Consider the following 21326-nt stretch of genomic DNA (forward strand, 5'->3'; position numbering starts at 1 on the left):
CTCACTCTTTCCCCCTCTCACTCTTTCCCCCTCTCACTCTTTCCCCCTCTCACTCTTTCCCCCTCTCACTCTTTCCCCCTCTCACTCTTTCCCCCTCTCACTCTTTCCCCCTCTCACTCTTTCCCCCTCTCACTCTTTCCCCCTCTCACTCTTTCCCCCTCTCACTCTTTCCCCCTCTCACTCTTTCCCCCTCTCACTCTTTCCCCCTCTCACTCTTTCCCCCTCTCACTCTTTCCCCTCTTCCCACTCGTTCACTGCTGCAGGAGGAAGGTCCCTGTTTTCGACTGGCATCCTCTCTTCTGTTCACTCGATGCGGCCGGAGGGTTGTGCTGAACACCTGGGCCCTAAGCAAGGTTGAATCGATACACTCGTGAACTGCACTTCACGTTTATGATCTGTTTCTAGTTTTCGGTTGCTTATTTTTTGTTACTATTGTGAGTGATTTTGATGCAGATAACAAAAGCCTAGATGGAACTGGACTGTCTCCGAGTTCGTGTTGTGTATGGACTCTGCGTTTTCCCCTTTTTCTTGTTTTGCCATTTGCGCGGTTGTTCCGCGGTGTTGATGTTTTTCTTTGAACGGGTTTTGTAGTTTTCTTTGTTTCCTGGCTGTCTGTGGGAATATGGATCTCAGGGTTGTACACTGCATACAGACTTTGATGTTAAAGGTACATTGAATCTTTGAAGCAGCAAGGCATTCCTCATGGAGTCGCAGAAGGAGATACGCATGGCGAGAGGGCGTGTTGGACGAAATGAAAGCTGATGAAGTCGTGGGGAGCATGTGTGGCACCAGAGACAAAGGTGGGAAGGGACTAGACCAGGGCACAAGACGAAATCGAGATATCAGGAGATTAATAAAGCATGGACTGGAGCAGACAGACACAATGAGCTTGCTGGGGAGGTCCTGCTTGTGAATATTAGGTAGGGATATTAATAGGCAGTGCAGGTCAATAGACAATAGACAATTGGTGCAGAAGTAGACCATTCGGCCCCTTGAGTCTGCACCACCATTCTGAGATCATGGCTGATCATTCACTATCAATACCCAGTCAGGAAACAATCTGGCTGGAAACTGTCGTGGAGATATTTCCAGAACTGCGCGGCATCTGACTACGTCCCTACTAATGACTGCGAGGACTGCTGAGTCCTGACCATTCTTTGGAGGGCACAGGGTCCTCAGCATTGTCAGATCAGTCCCATCCATCCAACAATCTCTTTGAGCCCCTCACCCCGAGCCATCAGGCAGGACGTACGGTAAAATTAGGACCCTGCAGACGACTGAAATCCCTGCTAGAACTCTGGTCTCATCACATCTGTAGTGCCACTGGCATTATAATGTTCACTTTTAAATTGTGTCATAAATACATCTTACAATCTGTTGCTTATTTGTAGTAACATTATTTTGTGTGTGAACTATAGGTTCTGTATTCTGCACCTCGATCCAGGAAATGTTTCATTTGTCGGTTTATTTGTGCACTGCTGAAAGTCAATCAACTGAACTTGAACTTGAACGTGAAGAGATGACATCTGAGATGATCTGGGTGCTAAGGTAAGAAGGAGGAGGTGTGCAGGATTTTCCATCGTGACTACACAAGGCCAAGGTTACAAGGGTAAAGCAGGCCTGGGACTGGAACAGAACGCGTGAGGAGCAGTTTGTCTACACAGAGTGAGGCTGGAGTGGGTGACCACCAAATCGGTTGATGTCCTGTCGACAGTTCGAATTGCAAAAAAGGAAACAAGGGCAGAAGATGGGTCCAAGAGGAGAAGGGGAGTTTGAGGCAGGTGAAAGGGGCATGCATCCTCTCCAAATAATGAGGAGACCACGTGGAGACCAAAGTGCACCGGCACAAAATGATGCATCTCCCTTCTACCTCACCCTACCATCAGGATCTGTTATCTTAGCCTGGATTAGAAAGAACAGGAGTGGTTCGAAATGACAGTTACAGCGTTCTAACTTGGAAATGCATCTTCATAGCACCACTAACAGCTATTACTTCTCGGGAAGTCTGTGTTTGGAGGTCAATTCCCTTACGGCCTGTTCCGCATAGTATTTTAAAATGATAGATAAATACATTAATGATCTGGATGATGGGGTGGTAAATTGGATTAGTAAGTATGCAGATGATACTAAGATAGGTGGTGTTGTGGATAATGAAGTAGGTTTTCAAAGCTTGCAGAGAGATTTAGGTCAGTTAGAAGAGTGGGCTGAGCGATGGCAGATGGAGTTTAATGCTGATAAGTGTGAGGTGAATAATCCAAATAGGACATACATTGTAAATGGTAGGGCATTGAAGAATGCAGTAGAACAGAGTGATCTAGGAATAATGGTGCATAGTTCCCTGAAGGTGGAATCTCATGTGGATAGGGTGGTGAAGAAAGCTTTTGATATGTTGGCCTTTATAAATCAGAGCATTGAGTATAGGAGTTGGGATGTAATGTTAAAATTGTACAAGGCATTGCTGAGGCCAAATTTTGAGTATTGTGTACAGTTCTGGTCACCGAATTATAGGAAAGTTATCAACAAAATAGAGAGAGTACAGAGGAGATTTACTAGGATGTTACCTGGGTTTCAGCACCTAAGTTACAGAGAAAGGCTGAACAAGTTAGGTCTTTATTCTTTGGAGCGTAGAAGGTTGAGGGGGGACTTGATAGAGGTATTTAAAATTATGAGGGGGATAGAGTTGACATGGATAGGCTTTTTCCATTGAGAGTAGGGGGGATTCAAACAAGAGGACATGAGTTGAGGGTTGGGGGCAAAAGTTTAAGGGTAACATGAGGGGGAATTTCTTTACTCAGAGTGTGGTAGCTGTGTGGAACAAGCTTCCAGTGGATTGTCATTTAAAGTAATATTGGATAGGTATATGGATAGGAAAGGAATAGAGGGTTATGGGCTGAGTGCAGGTAGGTGGGACTAGGTGAGAATAAGCGTTCGGCACGGACTAGCAGGGCTGAGATGGCCTGTTTCCGTGCTGTAATTGTTATATGGTTATAATATCAAATCTCATCTCTGTTTTACTCTTTAAATAATTGGTATCATGCTTTATATTATTGGCTAGTCCTCCCTTCCCTTGGCTTTTATGCAGTCCTTAACTTCCTTTGTCAGCCACAGTTATCTACCCCTGTCATTTAATTTCTTCCTCTATGGGACATATCTATCCTGCACCTTGTGAACTATTTCCAGCATCTTCAGCGATCTCTGGTCTGCCGTCATCCCCGCCTGTATCCTCCTCCGGTCCACCTGGGCAAGCTCCTCTCTCATGTCTCTGCTGTTCCCTTTATTCCATTGCGATACTGATGCATGTAACTTCTGCTTCTCCCTCTCAAACTGCAGTATGAATTCAATCGTATTATGATCACTGTCTCTTAAGGGTTCCTTTATGTTAAGCTCCCTAATAAGATCTGGGTTATTGCATAATACCCTATCAAAGATAGCCTTTGATTTTCCCAATCCCCTTGCATATTGAAGACCCCCAGTACAATTGTGTCATTACCCTTAATACATGCCTTTTCCAGCTCCCTTTGCAATCTCAACTCCACATCGTGCCTATTATTTGGAGGACTATAACTTCACCCACAAAAATTCAACATCCTCTGACCCTATTTCACCTCTCTCTAAAGATGTAATTCCATCTCTTACCGACAGAGCCACACCACCGCCTACGCCTTCCTGCCTGTCCTTTCAATACAAAGTATATCCTTTGATGTGAAGCTCCAAACTGTGGTCTTCTTTCAGTCACAACCACAACGCCATACCAACCAATCTCTAATTGCACCTTGGGTTTGTCCACATCTGGTCTCAACTATCACCTGCCAGTTTGTACTCCTTCCCCTCCACCAACCCTCTTAATTTAGCTCAGCTTCTTTCATTTCCACTATCTGGAAATGTCAAAAGTTTATTCCCCTCCCTACATGCTGAGTTTCTCCATCATCCGGGGTAACAATTATTTGTTCTCCTTTACACTTGAGTACTGGAAATGACCTGAAATAATCTTGAAGAGAGGTAGAGGAAAACATTGGTGTACATGCAGATCATTTCATTTCATTGTTACATCGATGTAGAAGAAGGGAGAAAGAGTAAGTGAATGCACAGTAAAGTGTTACAATAGAGTGAGAGTGCGGTGCATGCCAACAGCAAAGTGTAAGGCCATAACGAAGTGGATAATGAGGTCAAGAGTCCAATTTATTCCACTTGGGGACCATTCAGTCACCCTTTAACAGCGAGTTCGAATTACCATGAAACAGTACAGCACAGATTAGGCTCTGTGGCCCATGATGTTCTATTGACGGTTTAACCAACTCTAAGCTCATTGCAACACTTCACTCCAACATAACCCTCCATTTTTATATCATCCATATGTCACTGTCCCTTCTGGCAATCCCCCACCTGGCTATTTTCCTCAATCCCCTCGTTTAGTTTCCAATCATTCCCAGGTTCCACTAACTACACACACCTGCTTTCCATCAGCAACTGCAGTATCAACACCCTGTGACCACAACAAGGAGCTGCCAGTTCGTTGGTCAACTCCGGTGTGAGTAACCTTGTTTCCTGGTTCTTAGGACAGCCAGTTCTAAGTCTTGAATTGCTCCTGGATACTGATTCCACACTCGCTACGTCAAGAACGCCTCCCGACTCTGGCTCCGCGCCCGTGTCCTGCACTTGGGTTCATCTGCCGCCTTGCTCGTGTAACACTATATGCCTATTTAAGTGTCCCTAATGTTTCTATCTGCTTCTACCACCACGCCTGGCAGGGCATTCCATGCACCCACTGCTCTTTCTGCTTAAAAAAACTTAACACTGGCATCTCAAAAGGTAGTGAATCTGTAGAATTCTCTGTCCAGTGAGCAGTAGAGGCTACTTCATTCAGTATATTACAGGAACCGATAGATAATCGTATTGCATAGCAGAGCGATGAAAGGTTGTGAGTAAAAGGGCCTATCAGCCTCTACCTTAATGAATAGCAGAGCAGGTTCGATGGACCGAATGGCCAATTCCCCCCCCCCCACCCTATAATTTCCTCCAATCACTTTAAAATTATGGTGTAAAAGACTTTGGCTGTTGACTCAATCTATGCCTCTTGTTATCTTGTACACCTTAATGAAGTAATTTCTCATCCTCCTTCACTCCAAAGACAAAAACCCCAGCTCACTCAGCCTTTCTGCATCAGACGTGCTCTCCAATCCAGGTGCAATTCTGGTAAATCTCCTCTGCACCCTCTTAAGCTTCCGCATCCTTTCTGCATAAGACGAGCATATTTCACTGCAAGTGTGTCTCAGCAGAGTTTATGGAACTGCAACATTACCTCACACAAAATGCATGTATTGTGCAGCCCAAGCAAGAGGTAAACAGCTCCCTGCCCCAGTGACGAGATCTCGGTGCTGGCAGGGTATTCACCAGCCTGAAGGCCCTGTTCCGTGCTGTAGCTCAATAAATAAATAAATCTAACACTTATGTGCAATGTGCAGCACAGGTAAACAGTAAACAGCTCACTGTCCCAGTGACGAGATCTCGGAGGTGGCAGAGTATCCATTAGTCTCACAGCCTGAGGGAAGAAGCTGTTTCCCAGTCTGCCAGCCCTAGTCCTGATGCTCCTGAACCTCCTCCCTGACGGTGGTGGGTCAGAGAGATTGTGTGATGGGTGGTAGGGATCCTCAACTATGCTTCCGGCCCTTTGTCTGCAATGCTCCCGGTAAATGTCACTAACGGGGGGGGGGTGGGGGGGGAAGACATACCCCGGTGATCCTCAGGGCGGTTTTCACTGTCCTCCGTAGGGTTTTACTGTAGGGATTCACTCTCCTCGGTAGGGTTTCACTCTCCTCGGTAGGGTTTCACTCTCCTCGGTAGGGTTTCACTCTCCTCGGTAGGGTTTCACTCTCCTCGGTAGGGTTTCACTCTCCTCGGTAGGGTTTCACTCTCTGTAGGGTTTCACTCTCTGTAGGGTTTCACTCTCCTCCGTAGGGTTTCACTCTCCTCCGTAGGGTTTCACTCTCTGTAGGGTTTCACTCTCCGTAGGGTTTCACTCTCCTCCGTAGGGTTTCACTCTCTGTAGGGTTTCACTCTCTGTAGGGTTTCACTCTCTGTAGGGTTTCACTCTCCGTAGGGTTTCACTCTCCTCCGTAGGGTTTCACTCTCTGTAGGGTTTCACTCTCTGTAGGGTTTCACTCTCTGTAGGGTTTCACTCTCTGTAGGGTTTCACTCTCTGTAGGGTTTCACTCTCCGTAGGGTTTCACTCTCCTCCGTAGGGTTTCACTCTCCTCCGTAGGGTTTCACTCTCCTCCGTAGGGTTTCACTCTCCGTAGGGTTTCACTCTCCGTAGGGTTTCACTCTCCTCCGTAGGGTTTCACTCTCCGTAGGGTTTCACTCTCCGTAGGGTTTCACTCTCCGTAGGGTTTCACTCTCCGTAGGGTTTCACTCTCCTCCGTAGGGTTTCACTCTCCGTAGGGTTTTGCGGTTCGATGCCTTGCAGCTTCCATACCTCACAATGATGTAGTCAGCCAGGACGGTCTCGATGTTGCTCCTGTACAAAGCCATGATGCATCTGTTATGTTTTGTGACTTTGGAATATTAGACTAATTCAAAGGAAAACACAGGAGTCCAGAAATGTAGGTTGAAATTGGTCTTTACGGGCGCAGTTCACTTAAAGTAAAGATGGAATTAAACCTGCATTCCATAACATAACGGCATCCCAATAGGATGTTTCTGTGGAGCAGCAATTTTAAAAGAGAGTGTTTTAGGTGGGATGTGAGGGAGAAGATTTTCATGGGGTGGGGACGCGGTGGGGGGGTGGAGGCAGAGACTCTCAATGAATATTTAACAAGTATCTGGTTTACTGGGGAGACGGATGGCGGGGGAGCTACGTGGCCCCGGTTGTAGCACGGACTCGGCCCCATTCAGCGGTGCCACCTGTTGCAGCCGCCCAGAGGAGGTGTGGCATGGTGTCCATGCTCAGTTGGGGGGGTCTGGCCCCTCCCACTGGATGGAATGACAAGCTGGATTGCTGGGGGCATGGTCTCACTGACACCCCATGCACCATCGGTCTACAGGACAGGACACTCTGGGGTTTGGGCTCCATTAATTCTTTACTGTGACTGTATGTTTACTGCTATCTGATATGTGTTGTGTGTGACTGTTGGTACTTTTGCACCTTGAACCCCAGTAACAGTTCCATTTGGCTGTATCATGGGTATTCATGAATGGTTGAATGGCAAGTAAACTTGAATTTGACCTGGACAGGCATCTGAAAATGAGGGTATCATGACGGTGGACAAAGAGCTGGTCAATGGAATAGTGTGGCTGAGTGCTGGTAGTCCCAGTGACAGGGTGGGCAATGGACTCTTTCTGTGCTGGATGATACCATAACAACAGCGTATCTCTCTCCCAACAGATCTGAAGCCTTTGGGGGGCCGCTTTGTCAAGCACTTCCACTTCATCCGCCAGAGGCAGAATGGCCAAACAGGTTAATTCCGATCCCCATTTAGGAAAAGGGGAAGTACAACGAGGTCTAGATGTCCTTGTACATCAGTCACTGAAAGTAAGCATGCAGGTACAGCAGGCAGTGAAGAAAGCTACTGGCATAACAAGAGGATTGAGTATTGGAGCAAAGAGGTCCTTCTGCAGCTGTACAGGGCCCTGGTGAGACCACACCTAGAGTATTATGTTCGGTTTTGGTCTCCAAATTTGAGGAAGGACATTCTTGCTATTGAGGGAGTGCAGCGTAGGTTCACAAGGTTAATTCCCGGGACAGTGGGCTGTCATATGTTGAAAGATTGGAGTGACTGGGCTTGTATACACTGGAATTTAGAAGGATGAGAGGGGATGTGATTGAAACATATAAGATTATTAAGGGATTGAACACGCTAGAGGCAGGAAACATGTTCCCGATGTTGGGGGAGTCCAGAACCAGAGGCCACAGTTTAAGAATAAGGGGTAGGCCATTTAGAACGGAGTTGAAGAAAAACTTTTTCACCCAGAGAGTGGTGGATCTGTGGAATGTTCTGCCTCAGAAGGCGGTGGAGGCCAATTCTCTGGATGCTTTCAAGAAATAGATAGATAGAGCTCTGAAAGATAGCGGAGTCGAGGGATATGGGGAGAAGGCAGGAACGGGGTACTGATTGTGGATGATCAGCCATGATCACAGTGAATGGCGGTGCTGGCTCAAAGGGCCGAATGGCCTAATCCTGCACCTATTGTCCATTCCCATTCCGACATGCCAGTCCATGGACGACTCTTCTGCCATGCTGTGCCCACTCTTGGTGGAGGAGCAACACCTAGGTAGCCCCCAACCTGACAGCAACTATCCTTCTGGGAATTTTTCCCTCACCTCAATTCCCCACTCTGGCCTCTTACTTCTTCTCCTCAACTGCCTATCACCTGCCCCCAGGTCCCCTCCTCCTTCCCTTTCTCCAATGGTCCACTCTCCACTCCTATCAGATTCTCCCTTCTCAGCCTTTTGCTTTTCCCTCTTCTCACCACCCAGCTCACCCACCTGTCTTCACCTAGCACCTTCTAGTTTCTCCTCTTCTCCTCCTCCCCTCCTCCCCTCACCTTTTTATTCTGGCATCTTCCCCCCTTCCTTTCCAGTCCTGATTAGGGGTCTTGGTCTGAAATGTGGACTGTTTATACCTCTCCATTGAAGCTGCGTCCCTCCAGCACTTTGTGTGTGTTGTCGCTGGGTGAGTTCCAGTTAACCTGAACCCTGTGGCATCCCGCTGTGAGGACTCGGACAGAAAGGTTCTGCATAACATTCTCGTTTTGTATTGTATGACTCTATTTATAAACAGCGGGACTTATTCAGTGTAGCCAACAACTCCTCAATGTCCTTGACCCTGTCCTTTCCCTGAGGACAATACCCACTTTCCCCACAGTTGCTTCTTCCTCAGGCTTCATGTGTTTGTATCTAAATTTTTTCCATTTATTCCATTGTAGTTCTCTGTATTTACTGTGAATGCCCACAAGAAAATGAACCTCAGGGTTGTATGTGCTGACATATGTGTAATTTGATAGTAAGTTTACTGAGAACTCAGGGCGGTGGGGGGGGTTGTGGTTAATGCGATGAGATCGCTGCTCAGCTCATTGCAGTTTGGAATTCAATTCCTGTGTCCTCTGTTCCGCCCCCTTCCCACCAAGCACTGATACCCCCTTCCCCAGAAACCCAATACTCCAGCTCTGATGTATTCTCTCCATTTTCACCCACACCCTCCCTCCGACCCAAACAGTGTCCCACCCCCATCTGGGTCAACAATCCTTTCACATCATCCTCCCTTTCTGCAGCTGCAATACTCTCCCTGATTAGCAATGCTGCATTACTTCCCCCCGCTGGCCCTTCGGCAACCTCTAATCCCCGGAAAATCCAGCAGCCATTCCCGCACGTGACGGGAATGTTTCTGAAATGGCCATAAGGTAGTTCTATGTGCTGAACCATGTTCTAATGTCATCGCCCTTGGTTGGCAGCTTGATACATTCCCTAACCTTCATCACAATTTCTCTGCACTTTGCTTGTGCCAGCACAATAATTCTGTCCTGTCATCTGACCTTTCACTGGGTCACAACCCTGTGCAAACCCTCCCTAACAGCTCTAGCAAACCTGCCCGTAAGGACATTGCTCAGCACACCTCCCACCCTCACAGTTCAGGTGAATCCCATGAACACCAGGCACTCTGCGGAGTGACACACACAGGATGCTGGTGGAACTCTCGAGGCCAGGGAGGTGAATCCCATGAACACCAGGCACTCCGCGGAGTGACACACACAGGATGCTGGTGGAACTCTCGAGGCCAGGCAGGTGAATCCCATGAACACCAGGCACTCTGCGGAGTGACACACACAGGATGCTGGTGGAACTCAGCTGGCCCGGCAGGTGAATCCCATGAACACCAGGCACTCTGCGGAGTGACACACACAGGATGCTGGTGGAACTCTCGAGGCCAGGGAGGTGAATCCCATGAACACCAGGCACTCTGCGGAGTGACACACACAGGATGCTGGTGGAACTCTCGAGGCCAGGGAGGTGAATCCCATGAACACCAGGCACTCTGCAGAGTGACACACACAGGATGCTGGTGGAACTCAGCTGGCCCGGCAGGTGAATCCCATGAACACCAGGCACTCTGCGGAGTGACACACACAGGATGCTGGTGGAACTCAGCTGGCCCGGCAGGTGAATCCCATGAACACCAGGCACTCTGCGGAGTGACACACACAGGATGCTGGTGGAACTCAGCAGGCCCGGCAGGTGAATCCCATGAACACCAGGCACTCTGCGGAGTGACACACACAGGATGCTGGTGGAACTCTCGAGGCCAGGGAGGTGAATCCCATGAACACCAGGCACTCCGCGGAGTGACACACACAGGATGCTGGTGGAACTCAGCAGGCCCGGCAGCAGCTATTTACATGACTATTGGACTATAGGGGCAGCATTACGCCAGTTGGTCCATCAAATCTGTTCTGCTATTTCATTATGACTGATCCATTTTCCCTCTCTGCCTCAATCTGTTGCCTTCACCCCATGACCCTTCATGCCCTGACCAATCAAGAAACTATCAGCCTCTGCCTTAAATACACCCAAAGGCCTAGTCTCCACAGCTGCCTCTGGCAAAGAATTCCACAAATTCACCACTCTCTGGCTGAACAGATGACTCCTCATCTCCTTTCTAAATGGACATCTCTCTATCCTCTGGTCTTAGACGCTCCCACCACAGGGAACGTCCTCTCTACATCCACTCTATCACAGCCTTTCAACATTCAATAGGTTTCAGTGAGACCCCCCCCCCCCCACCCACCGTTCTGAATCCCAGTGACTACAGGCCCAATCAGTCCTCATACGTTAACCCTTTTATTTCTGGGACCGTTCTTGTAAACCTCCTCTCAACGCTCACCATTTTAGAGAAGTGCTGACGATGTTCGGTCAGGCCCTGCCAGGGCCTTTTCAAGCCTCATCATTACATCCTCATCCTCTAGGCATGAACGCCATCAAGGCAGTTGCCTTCCTCACCGCCGATTCAAGCTGCAAATTAACCTGGAGGGAATTCTGCGCAAGGACTCCCAACTCCCTTTGCACGTCTGACTTCTGAATTTTCTCCCCGTTTAGAAAAGAGTCCATGTTGTTATTCCTTCTACCAAAGTGCGTGACCATACACTTCCCCACACAATGTTCCACCTCTCCAAATCTCTCGAACTTCTGCAGCCTCTCTGTTTCCTCAGCACAACCTGTCCCTCCACCTGTCTGTATCGCCCTCAAACTTGGATACTAAGTCATCAATTCTGTCATCAAAACCATTGAAATAGAACAGAAATAGAAACAGTCTTAACACAGACCCCGTGGAACACTACTAGTCACTGTCAGTCAACCAGAAAATGCTCCCGACCAGGAAAGGTATGACCCATCCCTTTTGCATCTCTTTTCTGCAGTCCATATCCCCCACAGAAGAGGTCCCAATGATCTACAAATCTGAAACTCTGCCCCCTGCACCAATTCTTCAGCCACACTTCCAAATGCCAACTCTGCTGGTGCATTACACCTTGAGCTCCTGCTTCGATCCAAACTCCCTACGTCCACTCTTCCGGTCTGCATCACTTCTCCCAGTTACGCCATTCATACCAATACATACTGCGCTCTTCGACTACCTACCCTCATGAATGCTGTGGATTTGATCTGAGGCATCTGACCCTGGCACCTGGGAAGCCACATCATATCTGCCCTGTCGTGTGATGTGGCTGATCATGGTCTTGGCCATGAGTGTTCCTGATAACTTTTTCTACAGAAGCGGTTTGCCATTGCCTTCTTCTGGGCAGTGTCTTTACAAGATGGGTGACCCCCAGCCATTATCAATACTCTTCAGAGATTGGCTGCCTGGCGTCGGTGATCGCATAACCAGGACTTGTGATCTGCACCGGCTGCTCGTCCGACCGTGGCTTCATCTGACCCCGTTCGGAGTGCTAAGCAGCTGCTGCGAGGGTGACCCGCAGGCTGGCGGAGGGAAGGAGGGCCTGACAGCTCCTTTGGTAGAAACCCGAGCTGGGAGTCAGCAAAGCGTGAGCACGGGGAAATCCAGAGCTATGCATGCAAACTGCTGGAGGAGCTCAGCAGGTCCGGGAGCATTACACCCGGGAGTCTCATTTCCAGCCACAGAATACTCCAACTGATCCCCTAATAACGAATCTCCCGTCACTGCTGCATCCATCTTCCACCCCCCCCCCCCCCCCAATTCCATTCTGAGCCACAGGGGCAGATTCAGTTCACATCAATCCTCCCCTCTACTGACTCCATCTACACTCCTCGTCGCCTCCGGAAGCAAGGACAACGTTTTTAACACAAAGGGTGGTATCTGTATGGGAGCTGGCAGAGGACGTGTTTGAGGCAGTTACCGTTACAACGGCTGAAGGACACGTCCGGGCCCTTGGATGGACAGACTCAGCTTGTTGACGGGGTTGGTTTGGACCAGTTGGGCCAACCCTGTGCTGTGTCACTCTGCAGCTGGTGACCCGAGTTCCTTTCCAGTCTCTCATCTGCCCCGATCTCCTCAGCGGTGGGCCGCCTGCAGCCCCCTCGTCCCGTCGCGTCCCGCTCAGCGCTGACCTGACGGGTCCATGTTAGATTGACCCAATTATGACGCCGGCCCCTGGCCTGTCCCGCCGGGGCCGCGCTGACTTCACCGCCCAGAATCGGACCGATAGAGCGGAACTCTGGATAAGCAGGTACCGGGGTGGGGACTAACCCAGCTACCCTCATTCCGACACAGTCGCAAGCAAAGTGGAGACCCGGGGTGGGTGGGGGGGGGGGGTACAGAGGGAGACTGATCTGTCGGTAAGGAGGCGCCGGGCAGTGAAATACAGGAAGGAGGGAGCGCCTCACAGACCCGGGGGGGTACAGAGGGAGACTGATCTGTCGGTAAGGAGGCGCCGGGCAGTGTGAAAGACGGGAAGGAGGGAGCGCCTCACAGACCCGGGGGGTACAGAGGGAGACTGATCTGTCGGTAAGGAGGCGCCGGGCAGTGAAATACAGGAAGGAGGGAGCGCCTCACAGACCCGGGGGGGTACAGAGGGAGACTGATCTGTCGGTAAGGAGGCGCCGGGCAGTGAAATACAGGAAGGAGGGAGCGCCTCACAGACCCGGGGGGGTACAGAGGGAGACTGATCTGTCGGTAAGGAGGCGCCGGGCAGTGAAATACAGGAAGGAGGGAGCGCCTCACAGACCCGGGGGGTACAGAGGGAGACTGATCTGTCGGTAAGGAGACGCCGGGCAGTGAAATACAGGAAGGAGGGAGCGCCTCACAGACCCGGGGGGTACAGAGGGAGACTGATCTGTCGGTAAGGAGACGCCGGGCAGTGTGAAAGAGGGGAAGGAGGGAGCGCCTCACAGACCCGGGGGGGTACAGACTGATCTGTCGGTAAGGAGGCGCCGGGCAGTGAAAGACGGGAAGGAGGGAGCGCCTCAGACGGGGGGTGGGGAGGGGCGAGCAGTACTCAGCCCACCACGGAATGGACGGTAAGAAGGGAGAGGGAGTGTCAGTAATGTGCTCTAAGTAGACACTGTATGGGCTGGGACTGCGACCGTGTCGAATGTTCTTCACGAGCTGGAGACCAGAATCGGGATTCAAAACCGTTTAATGTTATTTCCGGTACTCCAGTGTGAGGGAGAATGAAATAATTGTTACTCCGGATCCTGCGCAGACCAGAACAAAACCACATTAAGCAAAGAAAGTCAACACATGGAAATGCAAAACACACACAGATTGACCGCCTGTAAGTGACGCTCGGCACGGGAGTATCTGTAAGGTGACCCCGGCGGGAAATGATAAAGGAGTGATGGTGTTAGTATAGGGGAACATGCACAGGGCGAGAGGGGCAACTTCGTGACACTGAGAGTGGTGGGGGTATGGAACGAGCTGCCAGAGGAAGTGGTTTGAGATGGAATACAATAATGTTTCAAAGATTGGGACAAGAACATGATAGGGAAGGTTTAGTGAGACAAGGGACGGCCTCCTGGTCTGCCACGATGAGGCCACTCTCAGGATGGAGGAGCCACACCTCATCTTCCTTCCAGTCGGCATCCAACCTGATGCATAAACCTCAAATTCTCCATCATCTAATCGAATAATCCCCCCCCCCCCGACTCTTCTTCTGTTACCCACGCTTGCCTCCTACCTCTTCTCCTCGCCTGCCTATCACCTCCCTCTGGTGCTCCTCCTCCCATGGTCCACTCTCCCCTCCTATCAGACACCTTCTCCAGCCCTTTACCACTTCCACCTATCAGCTCCCAGTTTCTCACTCCCTCTCCCCTCCCCCACCTACCATCTCCTCCCCCGCCCCCCCATCGTTCTGATTCTGATGTTCTCCCCTTTTTCTTTCCCGTCCTGAAGCAGGGTCTCAGCCTGAAACGTCCTTTCCCCACATGCTGTGTTCCTCCAGCACCTTGTGTGTGTGTTGCCAAGGGATTCTTTTCCCTGGAGAGGGTGACTGACGGGGACCCTCATCGAGGTTTATAAGACCACAAGGGCCGTCCATAGGGTGGATGGTCACAGATTTTTTTCCAACCGTACAGGAAGGCAGAGGCCCAAGGTGAAAAGAATAAAATTTTAAGGGATCTTGAGGGGCAACTCGTTCACCCAGAGGCTGGTGAATGTAAGGAATAAGCTACCGGAGAAAGTGGTTCAGGGAGGTACATTAACATTTAAAATACATTTAGACAGGTGCTTGGATTGGAAAGGTAGACGGACATGGGGCAAGTGGGACTGGCTTGGACGGACATTGTAGCCAGCGTGGACATACTCAGCGAGGTTGTGAGGAGGCTGGAGAGAGCTGGACTGTACACACCTATATCACGGCCTTCCAGAGACAGATGTACAGTAGAGAGCGTCCTGACAAGCTGTATCACTGCTCGGTACGGAAACCGTACCATGACTGACAGGAAGGCTGGCCCAAAACTGCCCCGCACATCCCCCCCACATCAAGGACATACATATAGAAAGGGCCAGTCACATCATGAAGGATCCCACCCACCCTGCTCATAAACTGTTTCTCCCACTCCCATCTGGCCATGTAGCATCTCCACCGGACTCAAAAACAGTTACTTTGCTCAAGCAACAGGGCTGATCAGCACCTCCACTGACTGACCAGCCCCACAAGACCTCCCACCACCATTATCATTTCCTGTCAGAGTCGCCTTATGTACAGGCACTCCCGTGCCTAGCTTCACACAGAACATAGAATAGTACAGCACAGTACAGGCCCTTTGGCCCACAATGTTGTGCCGACCCTCAAACCCTGCCTCCCTTAAACATTCCACCTTAAATTCCTCCATATACCTGTCGAGTAGTCTCTTAAACTTCACTAGTGTATCTGCCTCCACCACTGACTCAGGCAGTGCATTCCACGCACCAACCACTCTCTGAGTGAAAAACCTTCCTCTAATATCCCCCTTGAACTTCCCTCCACTTACCTTAAAGCCATGTCCTCTTGTACTGAGCAGTGGTGTCCTGGGGAAGAGGCGCTGGCTGTCCACTCCGTCTATTCCTCTTAATATCTTGTACACCTCTATCATGTCTCCTCTCATCCTCCTTCTCTCCAGAGAGTAAAGCCGTAGCTCCCTTAATCTCTGATCATAATGCATACTGTCTAAACCAGGCAGCATCCTGGTAAATCACCTCTGTACCCTTTCCAATGCTTCCACATCCTTCCTATACTGAGGCGACCAGAACTGGACACAGTTCTCCAAGTGTGGCCTTTATGGACAATCAATCGGTGTATATAAGCAATCTTATGTATTCATATTTATTGTTTTTTAAGTTATTGTGTTTTTCGTGCTGCATTGGGTATGGAATAACAAATATTTCATTCTCCTTCACACTTTTGTACTGGTAACTAAACAATCTCGAATCCACCGTCGCCAATGTCCTGTGGCTGTGAAAAGGTGTTACAGGGTGATGCCACTGGGGGGAGCTCGCAGGCAGTTGTGGATCCCTCAAAGCAGAAAGGACTCAGTGAAGAGGGTGAGGGGGAGAGTGGTGCTGGGTCCTCAGATCCACCCCTCACCTCTCCACCACTTCTGCATCTGTTCCTCCAGACTTGCTCACCCTCTCCCCACCCTTCTACCAAGCAACCCCACCTCAGGCACCCTCCCCTCCTATTTCTCTGCTCTCCGCACCCTCAATTTCATCTCAACCCAAACCACCCCTCCCCAGAACACTATCCCTCCACTCAACTCCATTCCAAACTTCGCCTATCTCATCTCACCCCGATTGTCCTATCCACACCCTCCCCCTCAACCTGCCTTCCACTTTACTCATTCTTGATTCTCTCCCTTCCCTATCTCTTCACTATGGCCTTTCCCCTCTCCCTCTTCACTCCACTTCCCCTAAACCTTCACTCCCCCAACCTATCTCTTCTGCTCTCTCCCCCCTCACCACTCTCACTGTCCCTTACCCATTACCCCCTAGTCCATCACCCCATTCCCTCCAAATGGCCATACATCCTCTTCCCTTCCTCCATAACCCTTAACCCAACGTAACTTCCACACTTCCCCTCAAACCCTTCACCCTCCCCTCCTCCCGTTCCACACCCTTCCCCATACCCACTCTCCTATCCTATCTCCCTCACTCTCCTTCCCCTCCTATCTCTACACCCCACCCGCACCTCCTCTCTCCCCCTTCCGCTCTCCCATCCACTTACCCCCCCTACCCTCTTCACCACCCCAACTACCTTCCTTCTCTCCGCCCTCTCCCTGCCTTCCCTTCCCTCCTCGACCCCATTCACGTCTCCCTTTAATCCTCTTCTATTCGGCTCCCCCTTCCTGACACCCCACTCGCCCTCAGTCCGCCACCCCTGAACACGCTCTTTCCAGCTTTCCAACCTCCCGGATGCGCCCCGCCCCACCTGGCCTGGGCTCGCTCCAATACCCAGTGACAAGGTGTTGGACGCGGGCCACGGCGCAACGTCTCGACCGCCGCTTCCAGACCAAGCGGGCTCGAGGTGCCGATCCGAATCCGGTTTCGGGTTCGTGAGCTGCCAAGGTAGGTGTGAGGTTCCCTATCCCCTCCCCTCCGTTCCACTCCACTACCCTACCATCCCATCCCCTCCTGACAGGAAAGTTTGAAAGCGGAAAAACTCCAGTCGTTCACTTGTTGAAAGTCACTGAGGTCACAGAACTTCCCTCCCTCTCTCTTCTTCCAGCCATTACCTCCCTCCCTCTCCTATCCTTGACTCCCTCCCCTATCCCTCCTCTCCTACCACTCCGCCCCTATCAGTTCTTCTCTATCCCTCCTCTCCTACCACTCCGCTCCTATCCGTCCCCTCTATCTCTCCTCTTCTATCACTCTGCTATCAGTTCTTCCCTCTATCCCTTCTCTCCATTCCCTCAAAGTACATTATCAATATATACCGAATAAATCCCTCCCAGTGCTCCTATCCCTCCTTCCCTCCATGCCTCTTCTGTTACCTCTCCACTCCCACTCCCCTTCTCTTTCCCCTACCCTTCTCTTTGCCTGTCCATCTCTCTCCCTCTCCCCTTCCTCTCCCTCTCCCTTTCTTTCTTTTCCCACTCCTCACTCCCCTACACTTCTCACTTCGCTACTCCTTCACGGTGCACCTCCTTCACCCTCCCTCTGCTCCTCGATCCCTGTCCACCTCCCTCTCCCTTCTGCCTCCCACCCTCACCTTCACCTCTGTCCTCTCTTCACCTTTCCTGCCTCCTCCTCACCCTTCCCCTTCCCACTACCTCCCCCATTCCCCCACTCGCTGCTCTATATCAGTCCCCTCTGCCTACTTCTTCCCCCTTGCTTTCCCTCAATCCTCCCCATCCCCTTCATCTGTACACCCTTCCGTTCTCTCCCCTCATTCCTCCATCTCCCTCCCCCTCTTCCCTGGTACATGTGGCAAATAAAGTGAATCTTTGACGTCGGTCTGCCGTCCTGTTCTCCGCTCCGGCTCTCTCTCTCTTCGAGCTGTACCTTCTGTAACTTCTTGGTGCCTCCTTCGCCTCAGGGGAGCAGTCCCAGACTGCGCAGCCTCCCTCTCAGTTAACTCAATCCCTCCGCGTACACCTGAACGGGGCTGAGCACGCCCTTTACTTCACCTCCAGCAGGACGTCCAAACTCCTGGCTTCAAAGTCCCGTCCGATGAAGGTCATTGTGACCGCCTCGTCTATCCCTATCGCCACTCTCAGCTAATCGTGTGCCTCTCCCCACACTCCGTCTCTCCTCCGTTCACCCTCCCACTCCTTCCTTCCCTCCACTATCTCTCCCCTTCCCCTATTCCTCCCTCCCCTACTCAGATCCTTTTTACACTTACTCCCTCTCACTTTAACAGTCCCCTCCTGCCGTAGACTCCAGTGGCGCAGGGAGAGACCCCGGCATTCTGCCCGACGATCTGCGACACCTCCTCCACTCCATTTCTCTCCTTCCCTCTATCCCGACCTATCACGAGCACTGAAAGCCCTCCGGCCCCTCCACCGCCCTTCTCAAGCTGCCCTGGGTTCCCTCCAGTTTAACATAGACATAGAACAAACAGCACAGTACAGGCCCTTCGGCCCACAATGTTGTACCGACCCTTAAACCCTGCCTCCCATATAACCCTCCACCTTAAATTCCTCCATATACCTGTCTAGTAGTCTCTTAAACTTCACTAGTGTATCTGCCTCCACCACTGACTCAGTCAGTGCATTCCACACACCAACCACTCTCTGAGTGAAAAACCTTACTCTAATATCCCCCTTGAACTTCCCTCCCCTTACCTTAAAGCCATGTCCTCTTGTATTGAGCAGTGGTGCCCTGGGGAAGAGGCACTGGCTGTCCACTCTGTCTATTCCTCTTAATATCTTGTACACCTCTATCATGTCTCCTCTCATCCTCCTTCTCTCCAAAGAGTAAAGCCCAAGCTCCTTTAATCTCTGATCATAATGCATACTCTCTAAACCAGGCAGCATCCTGGTAAATCTCCTCTGTACCCTTTCCAATGCTTCCACATCCTCCCTATAGTGAGGCGACCAGAACAGGACACAGTACTCCAAGTGTGGCCTAACTAGAGTTTTATAGATCTGCATCATTACATCACATCTCTTAAACTCTATCCCGCGACTTATGAAAGCTAACACCCCATAAACTTTCTAAACTACCCTATCTACCTGTGAGGCAACTTTCAGGGATCTGTGGACATGTACCCCCAGATCCCTCTGCTCCTCCACACTACCTAGTATCCTGCCATTCACTTTTTACTCTGCCTTGGAGTTTGTCCTTCCAAAGTGTACCACCTCACACTTCTCCGGGTTGAACTCCATCTGCCACTTCTCAGCCCACTTCTGCATCAATATAATCAATGTCTCTCTGCAATCTTCGACAATCCTCTACACTATCCACAACACCACCAATCTTTGTGTCGTCTGTAAACTTGCCAACCCACCCTTTTACCCCCACATCCAGGTCATTAATAAAAACACAAGAAGTAGAGGTCCCAGAACAGATCCTTGTGGGACACCACTAGTCACAACCCTCCAATCTGAATGTACTCCCTCCACCATGACCCTCTGCCTTCTGCAGGCAAGCCAATTCTGAATCCACCTGGCCAAACTTCCCTGGATCCCATGCCTTCTGACTTTCTGAATAAGCCTACCATGTGGAACCTTGTCAAATGCCTTACTAAGATCCATGTAGATCACATCCACTGCACTACACTCATCTATATGCCTGGTCACCTCCTCAAAGAACTCTTTAACAGGTTTGTTAGACATGATCTGCCCTGATCGTGAGTCACAGCTTTCCTGTCTGTGGGGACCAAAAATGCACAAAATACTCCAAGCATGGCCTTCCATGATAACCACATCGTGATGTCCAGCTCCTGTTCTCTGTGTACAGCCTGTCAAACCACCCCATTCTATACAGTCAAACCACCCCATTCTATACGGTCAAACCACCCCGATCTATACAGTCAAACCACCCCGTTCTATACGGTCAAACCACCCCATTCTATACAGTCAAACCACCCCGTTCTATATGGTCAAACCACCCAGTTCTATACAGTCAAACCACCCCGTTCTATACGGTCAAACCACCCCGTTCTATACGGTCAAACCACCCCATTCTATACAGTCAAACCACCCCGTTCTATATGGTCAAACCACCCAGTTCTATACAGTCAAACCACCCCGTTCTATACGGTCAAACCACCCCATTCTATACAGTCAAACCACCCCGTTCTATACGGTCAAACCACCCCATTCTATACGGTCAAACCACCCCGTTCTATACGGTCAAACCACCCCATTCTATACAGTCAAACCACCCCAATCTATACAGTCAAACCACCCCGTTCTATATGGTCAAACCACCCCGTTCTATATGGTCAAACCACCCCGTTCTATATGGTCAAACCACTCCGTTCTATACGGTCAAACCACCCCATTCTATACAGTCAAACCACCCCGTTCTATACGGTCAAACCACCCCATTCTATACAGTCAAACCACCCCGTTCTATACGGTCAAACCACCCCGTTCTATACAGTCAAACCACCCTGTTCTATACGGTCAAACCACCCCATTCTATACGGTCAAACCACCCCATTCTATACGGTCAAACCACCCCGTTCTATACGGTCAAACCACCCCACATATTCGGCCCTTTACAGCCATGTTGCCTGTCTATACTAACGCACCAAACCACCCTCGTTCTATACTAGAAAGGCAGATGTACACACACAAGCCAGCCATTACAGCCGTGTTGCCTGTCTATACTAACCCCATTTGTATAAAGCTTCAGTATTGATCCTGGCTCATTGCCACGTTCATGGGTTTATATTCAGGGTCCCTCCCTCATTATCCTCTTACTCCAGTGCCTTTTGATTGTTGTTACTTTATTTCAGAAATAAAGCTGTGAACAGGTCCTCCAGCCCAATGAGCCACTCTGCTCAGCAACCCAGCTGTCTGCAGTACCTCTGCCCTAATTTATAATGACTCATTAACTTTAGACTGGGGAGGAAGCTGGAGCACCTGGAGGAGACGCACGTGGTTACGGGAGAGCATACAAACTCCGAACTCCAGGCTGTAGTAGTGTTGTGCTAATCAAGTTCTGCATACAAAGCCTTGGGGTTCTCTTTAATCCCACTTGCCAGCTTTGAGTTCTAGTTTGCCTTCTTTATAACCCTCAAGGACTCTGTTTGACCTGAGCTTCCACAATTTTATTTACATTTCTTTCCCCTTCTTATCAAAAACCATCAGCTCTAGGTTCCTCTGATCTTGCCACCATTGTCCTTCCCGCTGACTGGAACAGACTTGTCCTGGAGCTGTGTGCAGCTAACCCTTAAACACCCTCAGCATGGTGGGTGTGAACGTGCACAGAAGC

The 21326-nt window shown here is 50.2% G+C and overlaps 1 protein-coding gene across 4 annotated transcripts in view; it reads left to right on the plus strand.

The window, feature by feature from the left end:
• Positions 1 to 736: 736 nt before the first annotated feature.
• The window catches only part of LOC132395247 (alanine aminotransferase 2-like), a 123485-nt gene continuing 102895 nt past the window's right edge, over positions 737 to 21326 (plus strand). Inside the window, exons 1-3 of one of the 4 annotated variants that reach the window (XM_059971560.1) lie at positions 737 to 800; positions 1419 to 1548; positions 7382 to 7453. In XM_059971560.1, coding sequence (XP_059827543.1) covers positions 752 to 800; positions 1419 to 1548; positions 7382 to 7453 — 251 coding nt within the window. In that variant the 5' untranslated portion in view covers positions 737 to 751. Of the gene's footprint in view, positions 801 to 1418; positions 1549 to 7381; positions 7454 to 12589; positions 12694 to 16854; positions 17007 to 21326 lie in introns of those variants that run through there. The other 3 variants (XM_059971561.1, XM_059971562.1, XM_059971563.1) reach the window with 3 other exon arrangements.

Source organism: Hypanus sabinus, chromosome 6, assembly GCF_030144855.1.
Source record: "Hypanus sabinus isolate sHypSab1 chromosome 6, sHypSab1.hap1, whole genome shotgun sequence".
NCBI classification, from domain to species: domain Eukaryota; kingdom Metazoa; phylum Chordata; class Chondrichthyes; order Myliobatiformes; family Dasyatidae; genus Hypanus; species Hypanus sabinus.